At 31.7% G+C, this 22,283-nt stretch overlaps 1 protein-coding gene across 2 annotated transcripts; it reads left to right on the forward strand.

Moving 5' to 3' along the window:
* The first annotated feature begins 10,349 nt into the window (after nt 1-10,349).
* Nucleotides 10,350-22,032, forward strand: LOC137808628 (ASC1-like protein). Of its 2 annotated transcripts, none has more exons than XM_068609843.1 (7): nt 10,350-10,584; nt 10,684-10,913; nt 11,022-11,177; nt 11,539-11,724; nt 20,414-20,598; nt 21,079-21,142; nt 21,480-22,032. In XM_068609843.1, the coding sequence occupies exons 1-6, from the start codon at nt 10,453-10,455 to the stop codon at nt 21,102-21,104; spliced, it is 915 nt and encodes a 304-aa protein (XP_068465944.1). In that variant the 5' UTR covers nt 10,350-10,452; the 3' UTR covers nt 21,105-21,142; nt 21,480-22,032. The 2 variants fall into 2 exon arrangements, with proteins under 2 accessions (XP_068465944.1, XP_068465943.1); XM_068609842.1 differs by having other exon boundaries at nt 21,594-22,032.
* Nucleotides 22,033-22,283: the final 251 nt, after the last annotated feature.

Raw genomic sequence — 22,283 nt, forward strand, 5'->3', positions numbered from 1 at the left:
ATGTAGATATGTGTACTAAGTCTTTACCAAGATCTAAGTTCAAGCATTGTTTATAATTGATTAAATTTTTTGTTTAGGATAAAGATTTATGACCATAAACACTCTTTCATGATTTGTAATCAAGGTAGATAACTGTGAAATCTGACTCTAAATTATATTTGTCTAATGAAGGGATGTGTACTAGGTCTTGTCTCTAGTAGTATTAAGACTAAATAATTGTCTGTGTTTGATAAAGTGTTCTTGATAAACACATGTGTCCGATGTGTACATATAGTTTCTCTATACTAGAGTGTTTACTTTTATAAACTTTTAGATAATATATAACATCCAATGTTTTAAATAATTTTCTATTACATTTGAAGTCTATATATAAGTCCTATTTAAATTCATACATTGTTTGGTATATGACTAAGTTTTTGTGCATTATGAATATCCTTAATTGTTATTTTTCTCTTTATTAAAATTGTACACCTACAAGATTCATAATATTAAATCTTCATTTATTTTTGTGAATCCCATTATATCACTCATAAGATATTATTATAATTTTTGTTATAAATAAAGAGTCTTATAAGATCCATACTCATTAATGTTTTATTTACTTATTCATAAATATTTTCCTTTTACTTTTATGACTTGGAATCTTAAATTTTGTAATAAAAAATCATATTTTAGGAAGGAAATCTTATAACCTTGCGATGGATATCACTAAGATTAAGGATTTTCCTTTATGCATCTTTTAACTCAAGGTAAATGGATATTATTCCACTCCATAAATGTTGTCACATGATTACTTATTAGAGTGTTTAAGTTATTTAGCAATTAAGTTATTGCCGAATTCATGAGAAGGTAGGGCATAAAACACACTTAATGACAATAAGTTTAATCAAAACAGGAAAAAAACCTAGTTTATGTGTCTTCAGAAAATGACAGATGCAGTTACTGTACAATATATTGGTGGCAAGTAAAAGGGTTCAAATGAAGGTAAAAGGACAATAAAAAAACCTGTTCAAGGCCACACATAATGCGACAAAATCCATGTCGACGATAGTGTAATCTGGTACCAACGAAAGGTACTTGTCACATTTTCCAGATTTTTTATCTGGAATAAGAAAAAACCTTTTAGATTTTAGTGTCCAGAAAACATTCGTGTACTGTAGATCGTGGATGGTGATAACATGTTTCAGTTCTAAATTTTCATTATCTAAAACTGTTTTATTTATGTTATGGATACCAAAAGATTAAGGATAATATAGATATTTTGTATACAAGTTTTAGATGCAAATTATAATTGATCTGGTGCAGGAAAAATTAGCCATGCTACTTCTGCTGCACGTGGACCCTAACACATTGCCACAACATACCATTAGGGATCAACGAAAGGTACTTTGAATGTACATATCAGACAAATTATCATTAGGTAGCAACGAAAGGTACTTTGGATGTACGTATCAGACAAATATACTATGCAAATATTGGAAAATAAAACAAATATTAAGTTGTACTTTTCATACTTTTCTTTTTCTAAGATAACAATAACTATTATGACAGCATTGATATGTAAACATGATATAAACAAGAGCATTACTAAATAGAGTAGATATGTATAAACAAATAGAAAAAGGAACAAGGATACCATTATCTGAGCTGCTGAATATAATATCTTGAATGAAACATTTTGTAGAGAAGAATTGGTTTATGATGCATCAGCAAGAGTTTGGTGTAACTTTCTGCCATTGAGCTGTCATTTCTAATTCACTGTCCAGGTTAAATTGTCCACACCTTCTGAAAGTGGCTTTCCTAAAAGCTGATCAATGTCCTAGTCTATCTGCAAAAGAATAGACACATTAACCATCTCACCAACAGTAACATAATAACTAGTGTAACTGTTGACCCTAATCACATATATGCAGAACCATTGGTAATAAATATCATTTTGTTTTAGTAAAAAGTAAGTAATGCTTCCAATGTAAAGTAGAATAAATCATTGAAAAGGTCAAAAAGTTTGAAGGTAAACAAGTTTTGGAAGATGAGAAGAAAGAATGGAGATGGAGTTAGTGTATCTTTTGAGTCTTGCAGAAGCAGTTCTTTCTCCATCTTCTTGGCTTTGACACATTGTGAGCAAAACCAATAACCACTAGGGATATCCTATACATGAAACAGGTTTCAAAAAACATTTATAAATGAACATCAACAATCCTATATAAGTCCAAACCAAAATAAAAAGTAATGACTATATTAGAAGCATTCTTTCTGTAGTGAAAGTAGAGACTGATGGTATCATCCTTTTTCATTGCTTTGACTCTTAGATATTTTGGCCTTTGAATCCCTTGAGCTTTTCCACTTTTGATCTGCTGTTGATTCACTTCTTTCAGAACATCTGTGCCCAGAAACTACTTCAGGAACATATTGAGGGGTAATTTGTATTTCAAACTCAGGTACAACCTCTTTAACAAGAGGAGCAGGTTTTTTCTGGACAAAAATATCCTTACAGACAAAATCATGTCTCAATTGACATTAATCATTGGTTCAACTAACCCTTTGATGAATTTCAATTGCATTTTGACACCTAAATCAGGAAAAAACACAATGATGAAACACTTCCTTTCCACAGTTTTTTTTTATCAACAAGAAAAGATAGAATAAATATGACACATTTATGACACATTTTATAGGTTGTTCAACACTCATTCAGAGCAAAAGAGACATAGAACTCAAAAAAAAAATCAATCTGTCTATCCTGTTAAAACTAGCTAAAAGTGACTTAAATTTCAAAAGACCAACTCTGTCGCCCTATCAGCAACTTTTAATTGAGTGCATACATACCAAAAGTTCAAGACACATCAGTTAGAGAACGAGAAACTCGGTGATGATACCTTTGACGAGATTCAAGAACAAACTTTAACTTGTGTCAAAGAAAATATTTCAGAATAGTCTACCACTCCTCAGTTGAATAAACATTTATTCATATTTCCTATGTTTCCAAATCTCACTTACCAACACAATCATAACATTACTCAAAATAAAATTAACCGAAGTGGTCACATCAAGAATTTTAAACTGTTCGAAATGTTATCAGAATAAAAAAATTTACCGAACTCATTCTTAACCAAGCGTAAAAAGATTCCAACAAACTTTCTTATGGTTCAGATCCTCTCACAAACCATATGTAAGATTCAATCTCTCAAACTCAACCAAAGGGGAAGTGGCCTAATGAACCCAAACATGTTATAGTTTGAAGATTCAAAAGTTTTTTAAATCCTCACTACATCCACAGGGTAATCCCTTTAGAACGTTTTTGTATCTGTCATAGCACTTCAGCTTCCCACACTTTAACTGTTCCACATGCCATGATCCTACAAACTTGCTCTACACTCCTCACTTGAAAAGACTTAAAAAAAGTTTTTTAATCCTTATGCATGAAAATCTCAGATAAAAAAAAACTTCAAAACATTGTCATCATCCAAACTAAAAGCAACACCAGATTAAGTTAACACAAAAACAAAATTGCAACTTAAAATACTCTTTGCTTGATGGACAATGAGAACAATGCATGCCCTTTGTATCAACAACAATGGGAACCACTGCAAAATTCTTCAAGCCATCAAAACAAACACTTAATAATGAAAACAACAACAACATTATTAATGTAGATAAGAACATTCAAACACCTTATAACAGCTATCTAAGGTAAGAATTAACAATTTAAAGATTGCATGTACAAACATAGAAAGCTTATTGAATCAACAATAGAAACAAGAGAAAATGTAACAATAGTAGATAACAAATCTTTATTATTTTAAAAAGATCAAAAATTTCATTAAAAAAAATATTGCATATTTATAAAAAATTTAGCATTACCTCAACTTCCTCTTGAAATATTCTTCCAAAACTTCTTCTAAGCTTGATGCTCTACCATCAGTCTCTTCCATGGTCATTGAGATAAGGTGAAGAGTTAACACTTTTTTTTTCTCTTATCTTTATTTTTATGTTTTCAACCTTGGAGATTTAAGAATGACACAATTTTTTACTGTAAATACTACAAAAAAATAATAAAAATATACAAAAGAAGTTCAACAGACTTTTCTCATGTTATAAAATGTAACAAGACCATACAAGTAATTTTAATGAGAAACTATGTTTTAACAATTTTAATCTATTTTTACTCTAATTAAAGTTCATAGTTGATTTGTGAGTGAAAACTTTACATCAAGTCTATATTTCTTTTCCATGTTATTTTGCATTAATTTCATTATCTTTTTCTAATTAGATAAGTAGAGTAAGATATTTAACAGGCATATTAATGAGACTTTACTAAGTCTTGTTTATTTGGATGGTTAAAGGTGATGATAAATTGAGAATACCAAATACACAATACAAAATACAAATACACAATACACAATATAAAATATAATATATAAAATATAAATATAAAATATAAAATACAAAATATAAAATATAAAATACAAAATACAAAATATAAAATATAAAATACAAAATATAAAATATGAAATACAAAATATAAATATAAATATAAAATACAAAGTATAAAATATCAAATATCAAATATCAAATATAAGGTACCAAATATCAAATATAAAGTGTAAAGTATAAATACAAATTAAAAAAATATATAAAATATGAACTATAAAATATAAAATGCGAAATATGAAATAAAAATAAAAATTCTAAAATATTAAATATTAAAAATTAAAAATTATTTTAATTTACAATTTATTTATATATGAAAAGCAAAAAGTTGTGTACTTTCTCTCTAATTCTTTCATGAATATTTTCAATAATGCTTTTTAAATAAATCATATTTAGAATTTAATTTTTTTTCTTGTATAATTTCATTTTTTAAAATGTATTATTCCAATATGTTTACATTCTTTTTAGGATAATAATTAATGTGGATGTTTTTCAAATGGAATATGAATATTAAAACTGATCACAAGAGTGAAAGTTGTTTACAAGACAATTTGGGAGAAAGTTGTATAAATATGACTTAATACTTACTTTAAACAATCAATATGTTCTTCTATAATAAGTTATTATATAGTCTATAAATGTCCTTTATCTCATTTCTTCAAAAAAAAAATAGTTTATCTCACAAAACTAAAGTTGGTTGTTCAGAATCCAGAAAAAACTAACAATCAAAGGAAAAAAACTATGAAGAGGGAACTCAAATCAATGTTAGAATATGAAAGAAAGAGAAAGAAGAAGAAATATGAAAGATAAGTCACAAAATTTGAAACTGAAATCTTATTTGAGCATTGAATGAATCCATGAATTTATGTTGTGGTCAGTGTTTGAAAACAGAATTCAAGAATAAATCTGCAAGTCGTGGTTTTGAATTCAAAATACACATTCAAAGCCAACACCACTTCACGCGTGCTTTGAATATCAAAACATTTTCACAATTCTCGATGGACGCATTGCAAATTCTTAAATGTTTGAATCAATTCAATTTCACATTTGGAATCACGAAGCATAAAGGCATGTTAACAAATCAAATTTGAATAAGAAAATGTGTACCTCACTAAATCTTCAAATATTCAATTGCACTGAAATCTTGCCACGTTCATTTCATTAAGGTGAACCACTGCAACCTCAAGCCAATTTCAATGGCTAAACATTGATTGCGCACCAGCTGTTTGAAGAATTGTCAATTTGCTTTCAATTTTCAGTACAAAAAAAATCACACTTCGGATTAACGGAAAATTGAAGTCCCAAATACTCAAAATCAAAGAATCAATCTCTCGTTTACTGATTCAAATCACTAATTCAACCTCTCGTGCGATATATCAGATGAAGACTTGTTTTTCATATTCAGAATGGTGTTTTATTAGAGGAAGACATGTTTTTCATATTCTGAGTGGTTTTGATTTTCTGATTTGTATGAATTTAATTTAGTGTTGTGTTCGAATTGCTAATTTTGTCTCGTTATAAACTGAGTGTTTATTGGGGTATTGTTATTGTTGTAAGACAAATTCTTTCTCCACCTTACAAATTGTGACCTGCACCCGATAAATTTCGAGATTTCCAAAATTACCATTCATTCCAGAATTAAAAAAAAACATTTGGAAAAGTAAATCCATAATAGATTTTTGTGTTTAGGAAGTGGAATTCCGTAGTAGAATTAGAAAATAAAAATTTCATTCTGGAAAAGTAATTTCAAAATATAAAAAATACATTGCAGAAAAGAAATCCAGGAAACAAAATCCAGAAACGTGTTCCAGAAAAAAGAAATTTCCTCTTATCTAAGGACATTTTTATCACGTAAAAATCGGGTGCAGGTTTAAATTTCATCAGGTTCACGAAGTAGTAGTAATTGCCTTGTTGTAAGTAGTCTTTTTGTTATTTTATGGAAGGTTTTGAAGATTCTCTTAGTTTCGTTTTCTTTATCGACAATAAAAAATAAATAAATATGAACTAATTTAAAGGTGATCCAATTCTTATATAAATTAAAAGATATAAAACATTTGCACATATAAGATTACAAAATACTCATAACTAAACAAAAAATAAATATCTAAAAACAAATACCTAAATTAAAATATATATCAAGAAATTATCGTCATACTAAGGATCGTAATAAGAGTTCACTCGTTACTGAAGTAATTCACTTAGGTGCATTAGGGTTTCATGCTTGATTCTGCTTGAACTGGATTTTCCGACAATTACAATCACCGATCAACCGTATTTGCGGCAATTCATGCTCCGATCAATACCAATTAAAATTGCAGCTTGTGTACCAATTCAATTACAGTTTTCATAAATTCATATTAAATGCACTGAATTGATGAAGAACGGAATCAGATACTAGTAGGATTCAAGAACACAGAATCAAAGAATTTCAAAATACAAAACCAAGGATCAGACAAAAAAATAACAGATGAAAATAAGAAAAACACCAATTGCTAATTGCACCACCACAAAGTTTACATTGCTATCAAAGTTTTAGAAAAAGTTGTGGAAATTTCCAAAACTAACCACGAAAAGTCACATCTAAGCTCTAATACCAAATCATTAAAAACCAACTTTATGTAAGACTATTCCAACAATTTTTGGTGAAGAATTAGCGAAAATAATAAATGTGAAAGGGACTATGAACGAAGAAACTTCAATATATCTTGATTGATATCACATTCCGTCAATTTTGAATTGAAAATTCAAATAGAAGATCAAATTTCAAAATAAACAAATTTTGAATACAAGAATCTAAAACAAATACTTCTATATTATTAACCTTCTACTCATGAACCCGGACATTATTAAGTTACATCCATCAAATCTTTTAAACTAAAGTCTGAAAAATATCTAATTACAAGAAAAATAAAAACATAAAGGTCTAATAAAAATCCAATACAAACAAATAAAAAAATAAATGCTCAAAACAAAAAATTTGCAAAAAAATAAAAATAAAAAAAATTATAATTCCAAGTCTCCTTTGTGGTTCTTAAGAAGGTTTCATCCATGATTTCATCACTATCACTACCTTATATCTAACAAGTTATGTTATATATCAGAGGAGTTGCATAAAGAAGTCACACATTTATTAGTGTGTGGAAAGCATTTATTGCGTCTATACGCTTGAACATGGTCAGACACAAGATGAATAAGATGAAAGGCTTGTAAACCTCATAATAGCTCTATAAGGATTTGCAATAACTATTTTTCTTCTCAATTTTATGTAAAGAAGTTCTTTGTGAAGAAGAAAGGTCCACGACAACAATCATAATGAGAACTTTAAAGTTCTTATAATTTTAAACAATCCTTAGCCTTCGTTTTATGAGGAAGAACATTGGTTTTGTTCATAGCTATTTAGAATAGTGTATTCAAACTTATATCCATCTTAGGATGTTATTATCTTTTAGTGAGTGAAACTCATGATCATTTAAATCACAACCTTTGTTTATCAAAGTGTTTTAGCCAATATTGATTGAGTCCAAACAATTATTGTGCTTGGTTAGAAGTGGTTGTGTTCAAATAATACTTATTGTAGTTAGGAGTGATTGCATTCAAAGACTTTGTCCCCTATGATCCATTGAGACAAGATAATACCAACTAGGTTGCACATAAGAGTATGATTAATGGTTGGTTCGCCCATTACTCAATCCCGAATTTGGAGCACACTATGTGTGGGAGGATGTGACTTCGAGTACGAAGGGTGGGAGAATGTAGTCTCATTGCATATTTAGAGACCACACATGAATATGCTTTTGCAAATTTGGATGAGCTTTGTGTTTGCCAACATAGCTCATACCCTTCATATCTTTGACATCGTCACTTACATTGCAAAGTTCATATTTTTAGCACATGGACGATGATGATAAATATTGGCAACATCGTCTCTAATTGAAAGGAAAAGTTTTTGTTAGCCCCGCTTGAACTATTAGGAATTCTAGCTTTCATCATTGGGTTTGCAAATCCTTTAGAATTGATGTGGATCCATCACATGTAGAGTCATGTGTTCTTTTGTGTCTGCCAATTACACACTCTTTTATTTAACGTTATTGTGTACCTGTCAAGGAGGTTCAACAACCTTAATCGCAAGCAACACATTCATCATCATCACAAGTTATAACATTAGCTACAACACCACATAACATGTAGTAGGTTATGGCTACCATTCAAGTTGATGAAATGAAATTACTACGACTTTTTTTTAGTTTATGTTTTTAATTTATTTTAAATTTCAATTGTTACTCGTAAATTATTTTTAGAGTAATGAAATTTTATAATTTAAACCTTATATTATCTTTTCTTATATTTAAGTAAATATATGTCATAAGCCAACATCACATTCTAAAATTAACTATTAAACAAATATTGAATATAAATTAATTCATTATAATTAATCACTTAAACTTAACCAAATGCGTACTTACCTTAATTTAAAATGTTTTCTCTTTGTCTTAACTAATCATCGTTTAAGCAAGAATAACTTAACAATTTATTGACAATACACTCTTGCTTCAAAATCCTTCTCTCTCGATTAAACAACGCATTTTAAGAAAAAAATACATTTATTTAAGCAATTATAACAATTTTTTGTCATTTTTTTACAAGATATTCTTATTTTAAGTGTCTTTACTCTTGCTTAAACAACTTTGCTTAATCAAGTAATGACATACTCAAGCATATTACTTAGAGTGATAATAATTTTACATTAAGTGGATGCTAATTTCATAAATACTTAAAACATACTTTAAAATAATTAAATAACTATTGCTTTTTGTGATGTAGTAATTATGACAAAGTGTTGTTAAAAATAATAATCACATATTCTCTTTATATATTTTGTGACGAAGTTTGCAATGCACAATTTTAAAGATGCACCCTTGACATCATAACATTTTATTACTAATACACATATAGTTTAATATTTAAGAAACTAATTTAATATTTTTTATGTAGCAATATAATATTTAATATTTCCTTTAAATATTTATGTTATTTGCACAAAATATTCAAATTTCGATAATTTATATATGTTAGTGGTACAATATTTAAATATTCACTAATTTTTCTATGATTAATATTTTTTTTATCTTGAACTTTTTCCATCTATAAAATTTCAACTCAAACCTTGAATTAAGTAAACCAATTCCCTATCACCCATCACACATGAATATCTTGTAATGATGTAACACCCAATCATCTCAAAAATCAAATTAAAAACAAAATAGAGTCAACTGCAATTAATATTTTTTTTAATCATTAGTCAACCATGGTTATGAAAAAAAACAATTTTAAAGTATTTTTTTTTATTGCAAGAAATGAGTTTTAATACATTGTTCCACCACTAAAGTATTTTAATATTTATAAAAAAAGTTTTGTAAATGCTATTTGATAACAAACTTTCGTGGATAAAAAAAATGACCCTTCTCTAAAATTTTGCCATTGAAGGAAATAACTAAAATTAAGAAACCCCAAAAAGAAGTGTAAAGTGTGTGGGTTTGGTTATGTCCCTTTCAACAAAGTGGGAGAGAATATGGCATTTATTATTATATTTATAATAAAAGTTATATTTTGATATTATTGTTTTCTTATTAAGTATAGTAAGTAATTTATTTTAACCATGTTATTTTTTTATTAATCTCTATTCTAAATTCTAAATCCTAAAATTAGACTATAGACATTAATTTATTTATTTATTGAATCTAAATTACTCCAAATTAATTTTAAGTTCGAACTGGTCTGAACCAAAACAATAATATATACTAATAAAAAACGAAAACAAAATTTGAACTTAAAAAAAAAAAGAGATTTATTTTGATAAAAGTAAATAGAAAAATGACTTATTTTGGAAAGTAGAAATAGTATTATATATTATTATATGATGGTGTTGAATTATTTGATGATACGACAATAAACAAAAAATTAGGAAGTGTTTAGTTTCCGATTGGATCAACGAAGAAGCATTGAGGGTCAGCGAAGAAGACGATGAGTTCTTTCTTCCAAACCTTGGACTGGCACCATGAATCTTACCCTGCATATCGCGATTTCTACTTTCTTCCACTTTTCGCTCTCTTCTTCCCTTCCATACGCTTCTTCCTCGACCGATTCTTCTTCCAGGTTCGTTCCTTTTCCTCTCCCCATTCACTTCCAATTATTCAACTCTTTCCAATGTAATCAACCTTCACCTTTCACCTCCTACATGTTCTGCTCGCGCAGAAACTAGCCACGCGATTGATTTTCGGAAAGGGGAATGCGGATATCGACTTGCGCTCCGATGAGAGGAGAAAAAAAATTAGGAAATTCAAGGAATCAGCTTGGAAATGTGTTTATTATCTTTCCGCTGAGATTCTTGCTCTCTATGTTACGTATGATGAACCCTGGTTTACCAATACGAGAAACTTTTGGGTGGGGCCTGGGTCTCAGGTCTGGCCAGATCAAAAGACCAAGTATGATTGATTTTTTGTTTATTTCTTCATATCATTTCCACTTGCTCTGATGTTGAATGCTTTTTTTTTTTCTTTCATTTATTTTGTTTGTAATTTTTACCATTTCAGGTTGAAATTGAAGGCGGTGTATATGTATGCAGCTGGGTTTTACTCATACTCCATTTTTGCTTTAATATTTTGGGAGACCAGGCGCTCTGACTTTGGGGTGTCCATGAGTCACCATGTTGCTACTGTAATTCTCATTGTGCTGTCTTACATTTTTAGGTATCTTTTTATTCAAGTTTTTTTTTTTACCTCCAATTTAATAGCCTTTATTTATTTTGTTTATTTGAGTTCTCTGTATTGACTTCAATTCAAGCTCCTTACCAGAAGATGTAGTTTTTTCATCTGTTTCATGCGTTTACTGTGACTGATCATTTTTATCAACTTAGTGCGTCTTAAGGGAAAACAAACGGTTAAATAATATTTCAAAATTTTAGACTACCTTTTTATTGACGCACACACACACACGAGAGTCACAGAGAGAGAATTTTGGAACTAATTTACACTTGTTCTATTTTATTTTAGTGTATTTCCCTTGGAAATTTGACTGTGATTCTGTTCCATGTTTAATTAAAATATTCAGGTTTGCTCGTGTTGGATCAGTTGTGTTAGCACTTCATGATGCCAGCGATGTGTTCCTGGAGATAGGGAAAATGTCCAAATACAGTGGTGCTGAAACAGTGGCTAGCTTTGCTTTTATTCTATTTGTTTTGTCCTGGATCATATTGCGCCTCATTTACTACCCATTCTGGATCCTTTGGAGTACAAGGTTTGTATTATTTTGGTTTCCAATTTACATTCTTTCCCTTCTCTCTGTTATATATTGTGGTCCTCACCTGCCTATTTTTGTGTGTTCCTAAAATCTAGGTGAATAACAAAATGATGTCCCTACATATATTTATTAGAAGTAAAAAGAATTAATGAAATACACTCTAAAGGATGATGGCCCCCTGTTGCTCTTCAAATTCAAAAAGTTTTCATCTTATATCAAAATATACACTTTTGTATGCATTCTTAACAAAACAAAAGTACATCGTTTTGTATTTTTTAATTTTCATCCCTTCGTTTGTCACTTTGATTTTTCTGGATTACAAATTAACTGTTAACTTTTCCTCCAGAGTAGTTCCTTTATTACAGATTTAGTGCTTATGTGCTTGAGTGGTTTGGATTATGTATCGGGGAACGACAATTGTTCAGTGCCTGATACATTTGTGGAGCAGTTGCAGTAACCCTCTGTGTCAAAGCATGCATCTTATATTGTAATACAAAATTACTTAGGCTAAACCTGTATTCAATTGCAGTCTCAACCAGGAATGAAAAGAAAACAATTTAAGTACTATTTTAGGGAGATTTTGAAGCCATTATCTTAGTTAATGGTTAGATTGTCTAGAGGTTCTGACCTTAATCTTTTACTGAACATGTTCTTCTGCTCAGGTTTATAAGAGACAAAGTAAAAAAAACCAGTTAGGTAACTCTAACTAGAAGAGTGTTAGGTTGGCAGGAGTTAGTTGCTGACTTGGTTAGGTTGTAGTCAGGATATATAAAGGCCAAAGGTGTAAAGAGATGGCCAAGAAAAGTTTTAGACGTTGAGTAGAAGTGCCAGGTTCCTAGAATTACATGGGTGTTTTTTTCTGTGATTTCTATTTGGTATCAGTCCTTTGAATCCAGGAGTTGCCTGTGGGGAGTAGTAGCATGTTTAATGTGGAGGAGATGGAAGGAGGCCTGAGTGGAGGCTTTGGAGAAAGTGGCAATGAGCTGGAGTCAGTTCCTAGAGTGACTGGATGCAATATCTGAAGCAAGATTCATGCACGAATTATCTGCATTAGACACCAGAGAGGTTGGTGTCTGCAATGTCTGAGGAGAGGTTTAAGTACATGAGACTTTAGGGCTGAGATGGAGTGGAGTCCAAATGGAATGAGCAAACCAAATTTGGGAAAGGGGACAAATCTAGGAAGCTTGACATTTTCATCTTCGAAGGGATGCTTTGGGATGGATAGAAAAAGTATTTTTTATTAAGGGGAATAAGTGAAGAAGAAAACATGAAGGCAGTGATGGTTGCTCTTGAAGGAGATGTGCCGTTATGGTTTCAACAGTAGTAAAACAAATCAATCTTGGGAAGAGTTTAAGACTGCCTTGATGGCGAAGTTCCTACCAGTCTTGATGGGTGATCCTTTTGAATCTCTTCTAACCTTGAAACATGAACAGGCAATGACAAAATTAAATCACCCAATTCAAAAGGCTAGCGAGAGAGGTGAAAGGGCTAGATGAGTAGCATTTGATGTGAATATCAAATGGAAAGGGAGAAGATGTTTTGTAAGAGGAAGAGTCTTTTGTAGTCGATGGATAAAGCACACCAGCGAGGAGAGTAAGATAGGATGGCCAGATGTAGTAACATTCTTGGAAGCAGTTTTGGGGGAAGGGCAAATAATTCTGCTTGTAGTTTGGCATGCACAAGAACATCCAGAGAATTGAATCCCCAATTTAAAGGACTGAAAACAGGAATTTCACTTCCCAAAGCTCATAGTTATTAGTCTTCAAAGGGGGCAGCACTACAGGAAACAAAAGCAATTTTCAGAGATTGACTTGTGTTGAAATGCAAGGTTAGCAAGGGGAAGAATTTTCATTGCTACAAGAAATATGGACCTACCTAAACATATTTGTAAAAACAAGCAACCTAATGATTTAATCATGGTTGTAGATTACATTTACAGTCATTGCAGTTGTGTTGTGGGCATTGTGGCTGCTGCAATGCAGATTGTGGCTGTTGCAGCATGATATTATTATATGATTGCACCAAATGAAATTTTTTATTTATAATCATTCTAATTATCAATATCTCTCTTATGTATAAGATTGTATAGATTTTTATTCATTTTAAGATTTTCATTGTTTGCCACCATTAGATGCCTCCCTTGCTCCTGTAACATTCCACACAATGACACCTATTTGATCATCAACACTTAGAATAGAAGATTGAGGTTTGAAATTTTCGTTTGACAAAAAGAGGTATAGAATGGTGTTGAAGTTGTGTTGTAGCCCTGTTGCAGCTCTATTGTGGATGCACTGTGACAATGTGATTTAAATTCACATTGCAATGCAAGCTGTTGCAGTTGCGGGTAGCTCTCCGACAGAAATATTGCTGCCACAACAGGTGTTGTGGTCTGCAAGTTAGAACCTCAATTCTAATATTGAAGGAGAGTGAAGAATGGGACGAAAACCAAGAGATGAAAGATATAGACATTGAAGATCAATTGAAAACTTAGCTTTTGCATAGTATTCTTTGGTTCACTACATGGAAGTCTTTAAAGTTATGAGGCAGTTTAAAGGGATGCAAGGTTGTGCTATTAGTTAATTGTGGGCAACTTAACTTTATCTCAATTTTATTGGTGTTACAGCTAAATTTATATGGATGGATAACCTTTCTTATTCTTATGCATAGGTGATGGATTTAAAATAAGGTACGTGTGAATGCGCTGATGGGTCAAGCTAAAGATATAGGATATTGTAATTCAGTAAAACTGCATATTTAGTTTAGGGGGAGCAAATATTATCTCTGGGTTAGAACGGTTGGCTGAATTGTGAGAGACCAGAGCTAATTTCAATGATTTGACATTGAAGTTGAAGATGGATGGTTAACCAAGGTGTTTATGACAGAACATGAATTATTCAAAACCTCAAAACATCCATAAAGCTCATGAGGGGAGCCTTACAGGATCAAGGAAAAGGAGTCATTTTGGATCTTAGTCATATTGCTGATTAACCTTCAAGAGAGATTCAGTTCGTAACATCCAATACTAGGTGATTTAGATAAGTGCATCTTTCGGGCCCCTCAAAGCCTACCTCCACACAGGCAACATGATCATGCAATAATCCTGATACTAGAGGCTCAAATCCAAATATAAGGCTATATAAATAGCGCTATTACCTAAAGTCAATGATTGAAAAACTGGTTAGTGAGATGTTGATGGCATACACCATTGTCCCTTTGCTAGGTCTATTACATTGGTGAAGAACAAGGGTGGAGTTCTGTGTTGACTATCAAGCTTCAAACACGATTGCTCAAGTGAACAATCTTCCAATTTCAGTGATTGAAGAGTTGTTGGGTTCAATTGGAGGAGCTACAATTTTCTCCAAATTGGTCTTGAAATCAAGTTACCATCAAATATGAATGCAAGGTCAAGACATAAAAAAACTTCATTCTGCACCCATAATAGACGCCATACATTTCCTGCCATGCATTTACTTTTCAATCCCTGATCAATGAAGTGTTGTAGTCTCTTTTGAGAAAATCTGACCTTGTATTCTTTGATATCCCTACATATGTGAAGCACTTAAAGTTGCTCTTTCCGATACTAATGCAACTTGATTTAAAGGTTAACTAAAAGAAATGCATCTCTGGTTAAGCTAGCTTGGAGTACCTCAGTCATATTATCACACATAAGGTGCGACAACAGTTCCTAATGATTGTCACCTTTTCCAAAGGATATTAAGGAGTTAAGGGGATTTCTTGATCTTATAGGATATTACAGGAAATTCCTCAAAGAGTATGGTAAGGGGGTACTAACTTTAACTTCTTACTGTAAGAAGACATTTCTATTGGGATTGTGACCTTTGGGAAATTTAAGGCTGTTACTACTTTTCCTCTATTGGCCGCCCTGGATTTGTTCAAACAATTTGTTGTGGAAACTAACTCTTTGGGGACTAGATTGGGTGCAAATTTGTTACATCAGACTATCAGCTTTTTGGAACCAAATCTTCCTATCTGAAAATAAGCAACATAAATCAATTTATGAGGGGGAAGTGATGGTTGTTGTGTTGGCTGTGAAGTAAAGACACTGTCCTTTGGGTGGTCTTTTTATATCAGAATAGATCAGAAAAAGTTTCTTACTGAATATAGAGTAATGAGCAAGGCTAAAATTATAAAGGCCACTAAGTTGATTGGTTATGATTTTGACTTGGGTAAGTATAATTCAGTTGCAGATACTCTTTCTTATTTTGCATCTTTTGCTTCCCTTTCATTAGCACGGGAGTGGAATGACTTGATTGGGAAGATGAGCTGCAGTGGAGGGGGAGGGGGTTGCATTTCAGAATTTTTAGAACATATAAAGAGTAGCAGGGGCTATGTTTAGGGAAGGCACGAGGTCAGATATAAGAAATTATGTAGCATCTTGTGAAGTTTGCCAACAAAATAAATCAAGCACATAGTCACCTTCCGTCAATCATTAAACTTTTTATGAGTAGATTTTGGAAGGAACTAGTCAAATGGACAGAAACCCAACATCAGCTAAGTTGCTTGCCATCCACAAATGGATGGGCTAACTAACTAAAGTGCTCAGTCAATATATTTGAGCTACTCGACTTGTATAAAACCATGACAATGGCTGCTGCATCTAACTTCAACTGTGTTTTGGTTCAATAACAATTATAATGCCTCCACCACAATGTCTCTTTTCTGAGTTTTGTATGCCAGTACCCTCTATTGTTGAAAGGAACAAAAATCCTTTCCAAGATTGAGAAAGTTGATAAGCTGACTCAACAAAGATATCCTACTGCAGGAGCTGTTTGTGTCAGCAATCAGATTTTTTATTCCACATTTAGTAGATTATAATTAAAGTGTATAACGTAAATATCCTTGAATAATAGTGATTTGATTATATCCCTGAATCATAGGGATCTGATTACATTAAGTGCTGTTATTATATTTCCAAAATTACTTTTCCAATCTTGTGTGTGTGTATATATATATATATATATATATATATATATATATATATATATATATATATATATGATGTACTCTTAGCAATAAAATCATTCTATTTTACCCTAATATTTGAGAGTTTGAGAGTCTTATAAGAACATAATAGCAGATGAGATGAGACACTATGCCAACTGTCACATAAGATGTGGTTTTTGAGTAAGGTGATGGGATTTTTGAAGTTTCAATTATATAAGATAAGATTGTTGGCTAAAGGACCCAATGAAAAGTTGAGCTTGAGATTTTACGGATTTTAAATAGGGTGGGGGCATTTGCTTACAAAACAAAGTTTCCAGCCACAATAAAATTTACCCTGATTTTTTTTAAAGCTCTCATGTTAGGCATCACCATGAAACTTCACATCTCAACTAGGTTGACACGTCAAGTATCAACAATCACCTGCCACCACATGAAAGAAGTATATTAAAAAAGAAAAAAGAAAGAAAGAAAGGAAATACAAGCAAATATGGGAGACTAGACCAAAACCCATATATAAAAATCCTAAGAAAAGCGATATTTCGGTAGTCTATACCTATTAATAAATAATTTTGAGAAAAGACTAAATGGAAACCTATTATACCAATGAAATTGTTCTCTATGAATAAATCCCAAGTTAGCAAGTTTGTTAGCGCATACATTTCCTTCACGAAAAATGTGAGAAATCCTAAACGTGATTTTCCCACAATAATCAAAGCAAGTGTTCCATCTATTACAAGGAATCTAGTAAATGCAACACAAACCAAGGCATAATCACATACAAGTCATAAACTAGTAAGACCTATCTTTTTAGCTTCTTCAAGACCATGTATAACTTCATAAAACTCAGCCACCAAAACAATTTGAATATCAAGGAAAGCATTGAAACCACTAATAAATTCTCTCATACTCCCACGAAAAATACCATCACAAGTAGCAAAATCAGGAGAAACCCTAATAGCACCATCATATTAATTTTAACCCAACTTGGTGAAGGAAACTCTCATCTAATAGGAAGAAGATGAAGAACTTTGCCACTACGAGTATTAATATCAAAGAACTTAAGCACATTGAAGTTGAACATATCATTCCTCATAAAGCTTTTTAGAAGAATTACCAACTAGGCAAGTGAAATCCTTAAGGTGGAAATGGTCATGGACAAATCAATCTTAACCTGAAATCTAGCATAATTTATCATACACCATATCATCCAAATAGAAAAGGTAATCGCAACAAGTTTAATCAAATTAACCAAAGGACTACCATCGTTCTTAATATAAGAGATGGAATCATCTACATTAGAGAAATGAGAATTAAGAAAAAATTGTCAAACCCAACTCCAAATATGCAAAGCATTAGCACATTCTAAAAATAAATGTTGAATAGATTCTTCTTGTTTTTCACAAAGAGTACACATAGAACATATATGCAAACCTCTGTGCTGAATGTGTTGATCTGTAGGAAGCCGCCCATGAAAAACTTTCCAAATTACCAGATTTTTGGAAGGAGGTATATATTGAGACCAAATGATATTACCTCAACCACATAGAACTCTTGGATCCAAGAAAAATTTCCTAGTAGATTTGAGAGTGAAATGACCAGAGTCTTTCAGAATCCAATTAGGAGTATCCTGTTCCTGCCTAATCATGATATGTTAAAAAAATGATTCACATGTTGTAAAGTCAAGAGAATAATCCAATCACGACCATTCCAGAATTGGGAAACTGTAGTCACCAGGGTTCTAGAACCATCAGGTATCCCGGCAATGTTTGATAAACAAGTAGAAGAATACCATTTATCATTCCAAAAATTAATAATAGTACTTGTACCAACAGTCCAAGAGGTATATTCAAGAATAGTGTCATAAAACTATTTAATCCCAGGCCAAATAGAAGAGGATCTATAAGCCAGTCTAAGTTGGTACTTAGATTTAAGAACTCTGACTTTCAGGAGAAGAGACCAAGGCTTATTACTATAAGCAAAGTTTCAAGAAAGCTTGAGAAGGTAAGCATTATTTTCGTACTGGAGGTTATTAATCTTCAATCCTCCATTCTCAAGAGGAGAACAAATCTTAGCCCAATTAATCGTAACTATGCCTTTCTTCATAATTTCACCAATCCAAATGAAGTTTCTGCTCCACTGCTCAACTTGCTTAAGAATAGAAGTAGGCCATTTATACACATTAAAACTATAAGCAAGGAAACTAGTATTAACCAACTGGATCCAACCCATGCTAAGAAATTTCCCTTTCCAAGACACAAGCTTCAATTTGACTTTATCAGCCAAAGGTTGAAAAAACCTGAGCTTGAGAGCACCAACAAAGATAGGCACCCCTAAATAGTTAAAAGGTAAAAGGCCATGACTGCAAGAAAGATGGTGTTGAATTTTTGTAATGAATCTTGCAAAATTATCCATGGTGAAAAGCTACTTTTAGAATTGTTAACATACTGACCAGAAAAATCACCATATTTTTGAAGAAAAATAATCAAATTTTTTAGAGACTTATTATCCGCCTTATAAAAAACAAATATATCATCAACATATAAAATGTGAAAATACGTCTCTCTATATTGAAGAAAGTTCTTGGCCCTACACAAGGGCCTCAACCTTTTACCATTTATGTTGACTGAAGATCATGATCTGCAGATTTTCCAAATTAAATGCCACTAGACAAAAGAAATTACTCAATTAGTGGAAGAATTTACCAGAACATGAAACAGTTGGGAGGTTGACGGGGTGTTTTCTCAGTTCCTCCAGAAGGACAAATTGCCACTGGGGTTATCGATAGAATATGTCTCTCTATTACTCATAATTTTCAAAGAAGATATAAAAAGAGAAGGTAACTAATTAGAGGAGGGTTAGCAAGTGGGAGTTAGTTTCTGATTTGAGCATGCCGTAGTCAGGATATATAGACTTTGTAAGGGCCAAAGTTGTGAAGAGTGAATCAGGAAAGGTTTTAGACAATGAGTGGGGGGGGGGGAGGATCAGTCAGGTTCCTTGAATTACCTCGGTGTATTTTCTTGCAATTCTCTCATTACATGTGAAAACACATTCGTCCTTTGTTACATTCTCTCTTTCTTTTTAATCTTACCCTGGTCCAGTTCTATAACATTTTTTAAAAGTATTTTTTACATTGTCATTTGGACTGTTTTAGAGTGCGGCGAAATCTTATTGGGTAATGTCAGTGCTATAATAGTAAATTAGATAAACAAAAATGTATGATCTTGCTGCATTAGATTTATCTCTACACTGTTGTTTTAACTCCCTACTCAAGAGTGCCTTTAACATTTTCAAATTTTAATATAAATGACTAAAGTTTCTATATAATGTAGGTATTTTTATTGGCCAAAAGATAGTGTTAGGGCTATATAGATTTTTAACGATCCTTATTCTGAAAATGTATTTCATGCTCTTCTGTTTTATAACATCCATTTCATTTTTTCTTGTTTGTTAGTCGGGTCATTAGTTTTCAGTTGTAATGGGTTTTACATAGAGTTCATCAAAAAACGTTTGGCTTTTTCATTAATAAGTTTTTAGCTGTCTTGTTAATAAAATTTGTCCATTGGGGCAAGTTTTTAAGTAAATCTCTATTGTAAGCACTATAAAAGAAATTTGTTTGTCTTCATAAAAAATTTAACAATTCAGTTTGAGGAGTAATACACAGATGTCTTTGATTCATGTCATTGCGATCCTCTGTTCAATTGTTTTTTTCTCTTTTTGTCAGTTATGAAGTTCTGCTCACCTTGGATAAGGAAAAGCACCGAGTGGATGGTCCAGTATATTATTATCTGTTCAATAGTCTTCTGTACTGCTTGCTTGTCATGCATATATATTGGTGGGTGCTGATATTTCGGATGCTTGTTAAACAAATCCAAGCAAGAGGGAAAGTTAGTGAAGATGTTCGATCTGGTAAGTTGAAGATGTGTTGTGTGCAAAATGTCAACTTTTCATTAACTGAGCAAACTTGTGAAAAAATTTGTTCCTCATGCCTGGTATATGCATTTAACTAGAAGAGAAAAATAACTACAAGAATATATTATGATTGTAGACGTAAGTTCTAGATTTGATTTATCATGAACTGAATTTGAAATCTGGATTAGAAATGTTAGTGAGTTAACTTTTGCTTAGTTTATAGTCTTTTTCTTCTAAAAAAAGAGGCTTACCAAAACTAAAGTTAACAAAAAGAACGACTTCACATCTTTGTGACCTAATCACTTTGATGTACTTACCATTGAATCAGAAATGAATGTCTTTTTGTTCAATCAATCAAAAATTGATTTACTTTTTGGTAATGACTTTAGTCTGTCATTTTTTATTATTTGTGTATTGCTTAACAGGAAAATTCTTTAACTGTTTATCTGCAAAATGCTGCACATTTTCTTTATGCAGATTCAGAAGATGAACATGAAGATTGAGTAGGGAAGCAAAAGCATAATGTAATCATTAGGCAAAGGTGAATTTTTAAGATGATGACATTGTTTTATACCATAACATACGAATGCATTTTTTTGTGGTTAATATGTTGATTATGTTAAACTGTTCATATTTTATTTTATTAGAAAGAATTCGTTTGTCCGTGATTATATTGTAAACTAGGATCAACTTATAAGTTTTTTCTTCTTCTAGTTCAATGTAACAAAAGCTTAGAAGTAAACTGCACGGAAAAATGATTAAAGTCTTTGCCACTCTCAATGCATATTACGAACTCTTTCATTATATTTTTTGCTGACATTTTCTCATGGTACACTGGCATGTGGAAAAAGAGAGAATTTAAATTTTGTCTTTGTTAGGTGGGAGACATGGAGCAATAAAAAATGAAACACTCGTGCTGTATTTTTTAAGGGCTGGCAACGACTTACTTTCATTAAATTAAGGGAGATGCTGTTTGGTTTTATTTCTTGCAGATGATATGATTAGCTTCAACCGTTTTCCTGTGCTTTTGGCCTCAATGCTAATATTTTCAAATCTTATTCAAATTTGAGAGGGTTGTATTTATACGGATTGGAGTACAGACTGCGGACATGGTTTAAAAGGGCCACTGATGGAGAGAATTTTGATTCTTCTGAACTATTGGTCTATTCTACACACCCTGAAGTTTAGGCCCTACTCCCTGACATTTGGTTAAGACATTTTGACTTTCCTCATTATTTGTCCCTCGTTCAAATTACAACTATTGTGTCCATTAATGTTTTCTGCACAGTTGTTATCCTCTTGGATTTCATTTATTGGAGAAGAAAATTATTGGTCTTAGTTGTGCTTCTGGACTTGTTCAGGGTTATGTTGATTCGTGGAATCCAGCTTTAATTCTCTGTTAAATAAAAAGGAAAAGCCTATTATAAATTATTTTGCTACTTCATTCTGATAATACCATGTTTATATGCTTTATTTTCTCATTTATGACTGCGAGGGAAGGGGGAAAGTAGCTATAAGATTGAATTTAATTTATCAATAAAATATTGCACCAGGGTGTTCAAAAATCTGGAGTTAGTGCCAAATCTATCTAAAACTCATTCACTAAGGGTGAACATCACAGGTGGTTCAAATGGGTCTATGTTTTCTTTCACCTTTTTCTCTGTTCCCCTTTCTCCTACCAT

The sequence above is a fragment of the Phaseolus vulgaris genome, chromosome 3 (assembly GCF_000499845.2).
Source record: "Phaseolus vulgaris cultivar G19833 chromosome 3, P. vulgaris v2.0, whole genome shotgun sequence".
NCBI classification, from domain to species: domain Eukaryota; kingdom Viridiplantae; phylum Streptophyta; class Magnoliopsida; order Fabales; family Fabaceae; genus Phaseolus; species Phaseolus vulgaris.

What these genes read in the sequence shown, in the direction of transcription:
- LOC137808628 (XM_068609843.1), top strand. Translation starts at nt 10,453, where the DNA reads ATGAGTTCTTTCTTCCAAACCTTGGACTGGCACCATGAATCTTACCCT. An exon ending in TGGCCAGATCAAAAGACCAA is followed by an intron (nt 10,914 to 11,021) that starts GTATGATTGATT and finishes TTACCATTTCAG; the next exon opens with GTTGAAATTGAAGGCGGTGT. An exon ending in TGGATCCTTTGGAGTACAAG is followed by an intron (nt 11,725 to 20,413) that starts GTTTGTATTATT and finishes TCTTTTTGTCAG; the next exon opens with TTATGAAGTTCTGCTCACCT.